General features: G+C 38.1%; 1 protein-coding gene across 1 annotated transcript; it reads left to right on the top strand.

Annotated features, from left to right (window-relative positions):
• The first annotated feature begins 3200 nt into the window (after positions 1-3200).
• On the top strand, positions 3201-8268 carry MS3_00001034 (uncharacterized protein). The gene is made up of 2 exons (XM_051208566.1): positions 3201-4686; positions 8128-8268. Exon 1 carries the CDS (start codon positions 3826-3828, stop codon positions 4684-4686), a length of 861 nt encoding a protein of 286 aa, XP_051070115.1. The 5' UTR covers positions 3201-3825; the 3' UTR covers positions 8128-8268.
• The last annotated feature ends 4197 nt before the right edge of the window (positions 8269-12465 follow it).

Here is a 12465-nt window from a genome sequence, read left to right as displayed (position 1 = left end):
CGTGGTACAAATATATGTTAACCTACAAGTTACTATAATTTACTAATTAATTGCCCCCAAATGCCCTGGTATGGCCGAGAGTGGGGAGAGTCCGCTCTCCCTCGAAATGCTCTCACTTGGTCACGCGTATATAGCCTCTGTCAGGGAAGCCCTACTCACTGCCTTCTCGCAGTGGGGGTGCTGTTTACGAAATTGAGAGGATGAAAAGAGAATGTCCGATGCGTTAGTCGGGTTGGTGAATATGGAGGATCTACTTAGGGCTGTTGGAAAACTCGGGTTCCAAATCGATGGTGCACATGGGCTCCGTCATCCTGAAACAACAAAAGGCGTATGAATCAATTATTGGTGATCGACTACCATAAGACTGCACCTCCTACCGTTGCTCCACTGCCTTGTGGATCAGACATTTAGGTCGAAGGCTCCGAGTGTGATACCGTAAGAAAACCACCTGCTTCGGTCTGGGCACCCGGGCAGTATCACAGCCCACACACAAATCAAGTGACTTATGTGGCGCGTATGTATTTGGTACCTGCTTGGAATGACGAAATAGACAAAATGAGTCGAAATAATCTCATAATAACAATAATAGTGAGAAAGTTTATTAATCATATAGTTTAAAAAGACGAAGTGAGAAGAATGGATGTATGAAGGAATATTGGTGCTAAAGAAACTAGGAGAGAAATAAAGAGGGAATGTATATATATACCATTGTGACTAGTTGCGAGCGATATCACTCAATATCTGCAATCACTGATTTCAGTAATCATGAGGATACTAACCAAATAATTTGGATTTATAAACATTCCTTAGTTTAGCAGTTTGCCTGTATTGCTGCTTAGCGAAATTCAAATAGGATATGAAGTTGTGGATTTAGTTAGTAGTGAATGAACTTATCAATACCAATTGTCACCTTTGGAAATAAGACTGGTCTGATACAACAAATTGGAAAGCATTAAGAAAAATAAGCTTTATTAACAAATACTATTAGGTTACTGTTATATCGTGTAACCGTATTAATAATATGACGTGATGATACCGCCAATTAGAGAACAGTGATTTGTCGACCGGAGCAATGACGCGTAAACCTGTACGAGCAGTCTAGAGTCTATCGATTCTTCCTGCCTGTTAGAGTCCAGAACACCAATCCCAGGCTCCGCGATATGAATCATGTATTTCAAACATATTTCAACATAGTGAAAGCCAGAGCGGATTATGCCAATCTGGACCATCTTTGGCGCCTTTGTGATATTAGTCTGGCTGTAAAAGGTCGGATCTACAATGCGTCGGTGAGAGCAGTTTTGCTATATGCTTGTGAAATCTGGCCTCTTCGAGTTAAGAATGTTAGACGACTCAGTGTTTGATCATCGTTGTTTTCGAAGGATTGCTGACATTCAGTGGCAACACCATGTTAGTAATGCAGAGGTTTGGCATAGTGTGTTCGGGCGCAGAGACGATAATCCAATTGGTGTCACCATCTTGAACTCCACCTATAGCTCTTCTAGAGTTACTGCCGGTCCCAAGCCCGGGTAAAGGAGGAGGGTTGGGCATGGGGTTAGCGTCCCCATCTCGTAGGAAACTAACTCGCTAAAAAAACGTTAACCAGAAAAAATAATTCAAACCATTTTAACTCTACCCTGATAGAAGGTCTTCATTTAGAAGAATTATGACGCTTCATGGTGAAAGCCGATCTCCTTCGGAAGTTACGAGACCGATGCCCCTTCTAACAACCAGAGCAACAATTTTTATAGGTACATGGAACGTCCGAACAATGTGGGAGACCGGGAAGACCAGTCAAATAGCAACGGAAATGAGGAGATACAAATTGGAAGTACTGGGAATCAGCGAAACCCACTGGACCCAAGCTGGACAGAAAAGGCTAAATACGGGAGAGATGCTGCTATACTCCTGCCACGAAGAGGAATATGCTCCGCACACCCAGGGAGTCGCTCCAATGCTGTCCAAAGTAGCACGAAATGCACTTGTAGGATGGGAATCTCGTGGATCCAGAATCATCAAAGCATCATTCAAAACAAAGAAGGAGGGGATCACAATGAATATTATCCAATGTTAAGCACCCACCAATGATAGCAACAACAACATTAAAGATCAATTCTACGAGCGGCTGCAGTCAATCATAAAGAAATGCACAAGAAAGGACCTAACCATTCTGATGGGAGATCTAAATGCCAAAGTCGGGATAGACAACACTGGATATGAAGATATCATGGGGCGACATGGACTGGGGGAAAGAAACGAAAATGGAGAAAGATTTGCAATTTTGTGTGCATTCAACAAATTCGTCATAGGAGGCACAATATTTCTACACAAGCGTATACACAAGGCTACATGGATCTCACCGGACCACACTACAGAGAACCAGATAGATCATATTTGCATAAATAAAAAGTTCTGAAGGACAATGGAAGATGTGAGAACCAGGAGAGGTGTTAGCATAGCTTCAGATCACCACCTAGTTGTAGCCAATTTAAAACTGAAGCTAAAGAAGAACTGGACAACTGGACAAACAGCACTACAAAAAGGTTCAATACAGCCTTCCTTTGAGATACTGACAAACTCAGTGAATTCAAGATAGCTCTCAACAACAGGTTCCAAGCCTTACAGGATCTACTGAAAGAAGAAGAAACTGCCATGAAAGACAACTGGAAAGGTATCAAAGAAGCGTTAATTTTAACGTGTCAAGAGGTTCTGGGTCTCAAGAAGCACCATCATGAGGAATGGATCTCTGTAGAAACACTGGACAAGACCAAAGAAAGGAAGAACAAGAAGACATCAATTAACAACAGCTGAACATGAGCGGAGAAAGTCCAAGCACAAGCTGGATACATAGAAGCAAACAAGCAAGTGAAGAGGAGCATTAGAGCTGACAAGAAGAAATACGTGGAAGAACTAGTAACGATGGCGGAAAAAGCCGCTAGAGAAGGAAATGTGAAACAGCTTTACGATACAACGAAGAAACTAGCAAGGAAATATAGTAAACCAGAGAGACCGGTAAAAGACAAAGAAGGCAAGCCAATCACTGAAATTCAACAACAGCGTAACAGATGGGTAGAGTACTTCGAGGAACTCCTGAATAGGCCGGCTCCAATGAATCTACCGGACATCGAAGCAGCACACACAGATCTTCCTATACTTGACAATCCACCAACGGCGAAAGAAATCAGAATGGCCATCAGACAAATCAAGAGCGGGAAAGCAGCAGGACCCGACAATATACCAGCTGAAGCACTGAAGTCAGACATCGAAGTAACTACAAACATGCTTCACCTTCTATTTAAAAAGATTTGAGAGGAGGAACAAGTGCCGATGGACTAGAAAGAAGGACACCTCATCAAGATTCCAAAGAAAGGAGATCTGAGCAAATGTGAAAACTATAGAGGCATCACACTACTGTCAGTACCAGGAAAAGTCTTTAACAGAGTTTTGCTGAACCGGACGAAAGATGCAGTAGACGCCCAACTTCCAGATCAACAAGCTGGATTCCGTAAGGATCGGTCGTGCACAGACCAAATTGCGACACTACGGTTCATCGTCGAACAATCAATTGAGTGGAACTCGTCACTATACATCAACTTCATTGACTACGAAAAGGCATTTAACAGTGTAGATAGGAGGACGTTATGGAAACTTCTTCGACACTACAGAGTTCCTGAGAAGATTGTCAATATTATCCGGAACTCATATGACGGACTACAGTGCAAGGTTGTGCATGGAGGACAGCTGACAGATGCATTCCAAGTAAGGACCGGAGTCAGACAAGGCTGTTTACTCTCTCCCTTCCTCTTTCTTCTGGTGGTCGACTGGATTATGAAGACCTTGACATCTGGGGGAAAACACGGAATACAATGGACATCTCAGAATCAATTAGACGATTCGGACTTCGTAGATGACCTTGCCCTCCTATCACTTACATATGAACAAATGCAGATCAAGACAGCCAGTTTAGCAGCAGTCTCTACATCAGTAGGCCTCAAAATACACAAGGGGAAAACCAAGGTCCTCAAATTCAAAACGGAGAACAGCAATCCAATCACTCTTGATGGCGAAACTCTGGAAGATGTAGAATCCTTCACATACATGGGAAGCATCATCGATGAACAAGGAGGTTCAAATGCAGACGTAAAGGCGAGGATTGGCAAAGCAGGGGCCTCATTCCTACAATTGAAGAACGTGTGGAACTCAAAACAACTTTCAACCAATACCAATGTGAGGATCTTCAATACGAACGTCAAGGCAGTTCTACTGTACGGAGCTGAAAATTGGAGAACCACAACAACCATCATCAAGAAGGTACAAGTATTTATAAATAGCTGTCTACGCAAGATACTCAACATCCACTGGCCGGATACTATCAGCAACAGCCTTTTGTGGGAGAGAACAAACCAACTTCCAGCTGAAGAAGAAATTAAGAAAAGACGATGGAAATGGATAGGACATACATTGTGGGAATCACCAAAGTGCATCACGAGACAAGCTCTAACTTGGAATCCTGAAGTGAAGTGTAAAAGAGGAAGGCCAAAGAACACATTACCTAGGAAAATAGAATCAGATATGGAAAGGATGAATAACAACTGGAAGGAGCTGGAGAGGATTGTCCAGGACAGGGTTGGATGGAGAATGCTGGTGGTCGGCCTATGCTCCTTTATGAGGAGTAACAGGCGTAAGTAAGTAAGTAAGCATGGTTTTATTGTGTAGGTTGTCAATTCTTGTATAGTCATACATTTATAGTTGTCAGTTCAGGAAGTTTTTCGTAACTAACAGTTAGGCTACTTATAAGTAGCAAAACGTTCAGGACGAATGTTTTATAAACTTTTTGTCTAGCATTCAATATCTAGGAAACAGTTCAACAGCCCGAAGATTGAATTATGGAAGATCATCGCCTAGTTTCGTGAATTGATTGAAGTCAGATGTGTAAATCACTGGATTCTGGTCCAGAGGTTGAGTACTCACTAAAGAAATCGAATGCTCGTGGTCAGATTCGTATATGCGCACTGCTGGGGATTCATAGACTAGGGGGAACACAACTATCCAATGCTCCATGGTTTTTAGTGGTTATGTAACTAAAACTAACGAGTGATGTAATGTATACTTAATTTATCGTTGATGTTCAGTAGTGCATGTATTTAAATTACTAAATACAGTAGAAGCTGATGATACTGATAGTAACCTTTTATATAGTCAGATAATACACATTAACACACTAAACGGTGAATCAAGAAACAGACAATATATTGTTAGAATAGAATAGCATACTTGGTTATGTGCAGAGATGAAAAGGTGTGAGACTAATAACTCTGGGTGTAGGGTAGGTTGATAAATCATCTCACATTTACTGAGTAGTACGAACGAAATGACATGAGTGATTGACTGTGTTTATCTAGCTGGTGAAGTTCATTTAAATGAACTAAGTCAGTGTTGATTATCTACTGAACTATCTACTTCAAGAGAATTACTTTTATCACTGCCTAAATGGGTTTGTGAGAACTTTTAGACGTTGCCAGCCAGGACACTTTTGTTCTATATTTGGTTTCTCCATGTGAAAGGTATTCGATGTTTATCTATGTTCAATCACTTGTTTCTTAAAGTGCTCCTTAAATATAAGGGAGGATACCATTTAAATCGTGTCTATATTGGAATGTGATGATGATATTTCACTTGACGTCATAATCATGAAGGAACAGCCTGGTTAACTGTGACATATTTGACGAATATCGAATCAGAGGATTCCATAACGAGTATTCTTTTTAACAGAATACCCTAGTTAAGAAGAGTTGAGGACATGGTACCATGAGATGAAAGATGGATGTATAAGAAGAGTATCTATTGACTTATCAAGATTGCTCGGTTGAGGTAACAGAGATCATGCAATTTAATGGGTTGAGATATTTTTAAATATGGCTCAAAATAAAAGATAAAACCGACCCTGTTGTAGTTTTCTATTACATTCTTTCAATAAATAAAACAGCCTATTTTAAATCAAAGAAATATATCTTGATGTTATGTTCGTTAACTTGAATGCTACTATTGTTTCGTCTTACTCGGAACGGAACGAAGAATCAAGGTTTCAGAGACTCGATAGGCTTGCTAGGTTTGAAGCTATCACGAGTTCACTTAATCTGCGAACGGGAAACAAAACTCGATAACCAAAAACCAGTAAGTTAGCTATTGATGCGTCCCCCCCCGCTAACTAGAGGGAGAAGTCCAAGTTTGGAATGGGAAGTATATTCTGCAAACAGCCAGAAACGAGCGATCACAACAAACGTAATTCAAAACGTATATATACAGTACAAAACTGTCCTTGAGGAGAGCTACCAAATAGTATACTAAAAGACGAGACGGACCGATAGCATTTGAGATATTTCCCAGTGGGAAATACGACATGAAGGTGACAAGAGCGCGTTTGGCGCGAAAACAAAGAAATTCAAATTTTCTAAACAAAATTACAAAATTAGGTCCTTTCTCAAATGAGTTCTGAGGATCTGACGTCTCCAACAGAGATATATGCGAAATAAAAATGACAAGCTTACACAATCGTAGTGCATACAAACAATATTGCAACTATGTGATAGAGGCTGGAAGAATTTCTCCGATCTCATCATGGCTTCAGAAGCCTATTATTATGGAGTCAATATGGATGATTTCCTCTACTGTATTCATTACGATTTTAGAACTTCTGAACCTCTTTCTAACCTTGACAAGTTTTTGAACCATGTAAAAGAAATGTATCCATTTGGATTCTTTAGTTTTGTATAATGTATTTTTACTCCATACTAACTGTTTCCTGATTGGCTAATATTTCACAAGATCACTTAGGATTTGTTTGAATGTCGTCCATAAATTAGAGTCTTGCCGAATAGACGGTTAGATTTTCAAACAACATTTACGAAGAAAATCATAGAATCAATATAGGGATTTGTGAAGATTGTAGTATTTTAACAATTGAATTGACGAGTCTATTATTAAAAACCTGGAAGCGCTAGACGGCCATTTCATCTTAGTATGAGACAATCTCCACAAATTTCCATATTGATAATAAACATGTACTCACTAGTGACTAGCTTCAACATGAATTTCTTGGAGTTCTAGTGAGAAGCCGTCATCCGTGGAGTTCAATCTGTGTTGAGTTTCAGACAGTTATCCATCTGAGAGAATGGATAAAAGATTGTTCAAAATCATAGATCGATTGAAGTTAAACATCAATAATACCATCGAATACCGATTCAGTGGTCTAAATGTTAAGTATTCACATACAAAATAGAAAGTCATAGGTTCAAGTTCTGTGTGTGGAATCATAGATATGCATCATTGAAATGTTCCATACTAAGATGAAATGGCCGTTTAATGCTTATCTTACTTATAAAATGTTCTTTTTCTTTTTGATTGAGATCATGAACCGACTGATGTCAGGCCACCATTGAAAACTTTGAATTACTGGATAGCCGTTTCGTCCTATCATGAGACTCCTCAGCAGTGCGCACCCACGATCTCACCCGCGGGATTCGAACCCAGGGTCTTCGGTCTTGGGAACGAATGCTATACTCACTGAACCACTGAGCTGGCATCTAGTGGTGTTAATATCTAGCTTCAACCAATCCACGAAATTGCACAACCATCTTCCATTGTACTGAGGTAGATATCTGTCTCTACCCGACACGGATTAGCTCCACTGGTCACGACTTCGCACAAGAACTCCAAGAATTCCTTCACGAAGCTAGGCATTAGTGAGCACATGTTAATTATCAATATAGGGGTTGTGGAGATTATTAAGTTTTTGATTGAGATCATGAACCGATTGATGTTAGACCATCATTGAAAACTTGGAATTACTGGACAGTTGTTTTGTCTTATTATCAGACTCCTCAGCAGTGCGTATTCACGATCCCGCTAACAGGATTCGAATCCAAAGCATTTAGTCTCACTCATGAACGCTTCTTTTACAATTTATCCACTTGAATTCATGAAATATATTTTTTTAAATTGACTAAATTGTTTATTTGTGTTCGACTGTTTGTTTGTTATTCACAATGAATCAAATGAACACTTATGTTGCTTTTTTCTTCTTCTTCTTCATATTGTTCATACAACTTGTTAAAATCATGAATTCTGAAGATGATTTATAATTCAAGTGATAATTAGATTATGAAGAGTTTCATTGTAGAAATGTTCTTTTCAATGTATTCTATTGAAAGCTTTATTGAATTCTTCTTATATATTATGCGTATTACCCCCTCATGGGGGGGCAATAGACCACTTACTAAGATTCTCCATCCAACTCATTACCGATTATTATTATTATTATTGTTATTCACATCCTTATTTGTATATGTCTAACATTAAATTAATCACTTACAATGGATACTTATGTCAAAATCATATGTGAAATATTCAAGAGTTAATCATTTTCTAATGAAAATTGACTAATTTTAAGTAGAATTCTATATACTCTGAGTTTCGAAAAAAAAGGAAATCATTAAAACCCATTCGAACTTGAATTGGCCCTCAAATACTGTGATACGGCCGAGGGGGAGGGGGAGAGTCAGATCTCCTTCTCAAAATGCTTTCACATGGCCACACGTATACAACCGCTATCAGGGAAGTCTTATTCACTGCCCTCTCGCGGCATTATTGTTGTTTACAAAATTGAGAGTACAAAAGTCGAATGTCCGGTGCTTTAACCGGGTTGGTGAACATAGAGGGTTTACCTAGAACAGTTGGAAAATCTTGATGGGCTCCAGTATTCTAAGGGAATAAATGACGTATTAATTAATTGTTAGTTACCAGCTACCATGGCACTACATCTCCGGACGTTGCTCCACTGCTTTGTGGATCAGATCTTTAGATCGAAGACTCCGGTAGTGGCCTCCTAAGAAAATCACGTTCTTCGATCTGGGCACATGAGCAGTATCACATACAACACACACAAATCAAGTGAGTTGTGCGGCGCTTATGTATTTATGTGTTCAAATAAATAAATAGAACTTTGATTTGACTTAGAAGGATTGTGTTTGTCATTTAAATGATCAATAATTTTGGATTAATTCCAGTTTATAAGGTTATCAATGTAAATATTATTGAAGAGTTATACAACCATAATGAAATAGTTATACAATTCTTATTGGATACAAATAGTTTTTTGAGTTAACATCAGTTGTTGATGAAGACAGATCTCATCAACAACTAGTCTCAAGGTAGATTACTTATGATTGTATCAGAAGACTTAGATCAGAAGAGTTCAACCATATTTGTAATGAGACAGTTCTTTGTCAATTATATTGAATACAACCACCATCAAGAAGGTATAAGTATTTATAAATAGCTGCCTACGCAAGATACTCAACATCCATTGGCCGGATACCATCAGCAACAACCCACTGTGGGAGAGAACAAACAAGCTTCCAGCTGGAGAAGAAATTAGGAAAAGACGTTGGAAGTGGATAGGACATATATTACGGAAATCATCAAACCGCATCACGAGACAAGCCCTAATTTGGGATCCTGAAGGAAGGCGGAAAAGAGGAAGGCCAAAGAACACATTACGTCGGGAAATAGAAGTAGATATGAAAAGGATGAATAAAAACTGGAAGGAGCTGGAAAGGATTACCTAGGACAGAGTTAGATAGAGAATGCTGGTGGTCGGCCTATGCTCCTTCACGAGGACTAACAGGCGTAAGTAACTTTTAGTAAGTAATATTAAATACTATAAGTATCACATACTAAGTGTATTAAATTAGAAGGACGAATTCTATTTCAATGGCACCAAACCGACTATAAAATGTAAACATACTGAATCTGATCTCCTGTTGTAAGATCATCCGATAGAAAGTGACTGAATTACAAATCTATATAATCGAAATAAAATATTCTTTAATGTAAATTTTGATTCATAGTGACATAGTAGTGTGTGCTAATGATGTCGATAAACATAAGTAGTATGTATCATCAACCAAAAGTGAATTACCTGGAGGCAGAAGGTTAAAAAGATTGAATAGAAGAGAATGAGAACACAGAATGATTGTTGTGGAAGCGAATGAACAACAAATTCTGAGACAATCGATGGATATTTTGCAAATGAAGTATTTAATGTATAGTCCTAAGATTTGACTAAGAAATTCTGTATTATTACATTCAAATATATTCGATTGTCCCCACTTGTGTTCTCGTTCATTACAATACGTGATCAGAATAATTTCATTAAACAATTTGGGAAGACTAGCACAAACAATTCAATCATTTAATAGTTGAATTTATTAATCAATTGAAGCTAGATCACTATTGAAAATCTGGAATCACTGGATAGCTGTTTCGTCCTATTGTGGGACTCCTCAGCAATTCGAACTCTGTTTAAAATTTTTTAAGATACTTTTGATATTCTACTTTACTGTCATCATGTCTAACAAAAGTTCATTATCACTATTATTGTAAGTATTATCATCCTGAAAGAATAAGCGGCGAGACTCTAATTTATGGACGACCTTTGAACGAATCTTAATCGACCTTGAGAAATATTAGCCAGTCAGCAAACAGTCAGTATAGAGTAAAAAGATGTTATACAAAACCAAGCAAATAAAGTGGATACATTTCTTTAACGTGGTTCAAAAACTTGTCATGATTAGAAAGAGGTTCAGGGGTTCTATAACCGTAATGCATACAGTAGAGGAAATCATCCATACGGCTACAAAATAGTCAGCCTCTGGAGTCATGATAAAGTCTGAAAAACTTTTTCAGCCTCGACCACATAGCTTCAATATTGTTTATGTGCACTCCGATTTTTGAGTCCACAAAATGCTACTTGTGGATAATGACACGACGCACATAACCAAGCCTATGTAGAAGTCTGTATGCTCTCCAATCATCCGTATATATTGTAGTCCCTAGTTGCAGCCAGTGTTACTGGTGCTTTTATTATCCAGTTCGCAATAATTATCATAATTTGCCTTATTTAGGGATTATATATGGGGTTTTCATCACGAACTGATATCAGCTATAATGCCAGGAGTTTATTTAGCCAAATGAATGAAAGGCTTTCGCGTTAAAATCCGAGATCTATTAACTTATACCTGATTGTTTCGTCCACAAATTCTAGTCTCGCCGTTTTATTTGTTATAGCCACTCAATGATCACATTTTGTATAAAATTCCCTGTGAACCGATCGTACGTTAACATTATGCACTGAAGTTGGCGCCGTAACCTTGAAATCTCTAAAACGCCTTATTGGCTCGTTTATAAATTAGAGTCTCGCCGAATAAGTATATATATTTATGATTGTACAGCATTGAAAATGGATTCTCTGAAAAGAGAACTCTGCTGAACCAATCTTTCTTATTTAACAGCCTTAGATGTTAGAACCTTCCAAGTTGCAAATGAGAAGACAGAAGATGAATGAGAAGGAATGTTATTCCAATCAATGTGAAATATGATACAAACCTCTCAGGTATTTATAGTTTTCAGTTAAAAGCGAAATCATCATCATAATCATCCAAGATGTATTTTATCTAATAGGGAAGCTACATATCAAGATTCTGTAATGTTTTTCTAAAAGATCATTGAATGGAATATTTTCGGCTCTTTATGAACTTCTTTAAGCTTCATTAAGTTCATTCATGAACAATCCTCATTGACTATCATCCACACTAATACTTTCATGAAACTGGATAAACTTTTAACAAGACAATCTATCTCATTTTACTTCTATAATAATCTATATTATTCTTATAAATAGGTTATTCAAAAAGATTTCTTTTAGTTTAAATAATCTATTGTTTATTGTTATTTAGTTTCAAGGTTTAGCGCTAAATATAGAATGATGTTTGTTCGACTTATTTGAATCATGAAAAAGAGAAAGTAATCTTGGTGCGAGACCGATAGGTCCTGGATTCGAATCTCGCAGGGTTCAGGATCATGGGTGCGCGCTGCCACTGAGGAGTCCCATACTGGGACGAAACGGCTGTCCAGTGCTTCCAGGTTTTCCATGGTGGTCTAGCTTCAATTGACTCATGATTTCAATCTGTGAAATTTTTGAAAATCTCCACAAACCCCTTCTGATGATCTTGTTTAGTAAGGATGAATTAGTGAATGGACAAGTTACTATTCTTTATTGAACGAATTGGAGATTCTTCTTTATTAGGTTCTTAGATGACAACTAATACTAGAATAAACAAAATACACTTAATCTTAAATGAAACTTCCTAAGTTGATGTACGAACAGCTCAGTAAGGTTTCATTGGTCATTTATTCAGTATCCAAACATATAAACATTAGTACGAGGAAGCATCAAATTATTTGATATGTGTATGGGATAGGACACTGCCCGGGTACCCAAATCGAAGTAGATAGTTTTCTTAGGGAGCCACAACCGGACCCTTCGACCTGAAGGTCCAATTCACAAGGCAGTTGAGCAATGTCAGGAGATAGAGTTTCATGGTAGTCAGTGTTCAAAAATAAGTTTAT

This window comes from Schistosoma haematobium, chromosome ZW (genome assembly GCF_000699445.3).
Source record: "Schistosoma haematobium chromosome ZW, whole genome shotgun sequence".
In the NCBI taxonomy this organism is placed as follows: Eukaryota; Metazoa; Platyhelminthes; class Trematoda; order Strigeidida; family Schistosomatidae; genus Schistosoma; species Schistosoma haematobium.
The sequence above is the reverse complement of the archived record's forward strand: the minus strand, read 5'-3'. Positions and strand labels throughout refer to the sequence as shown.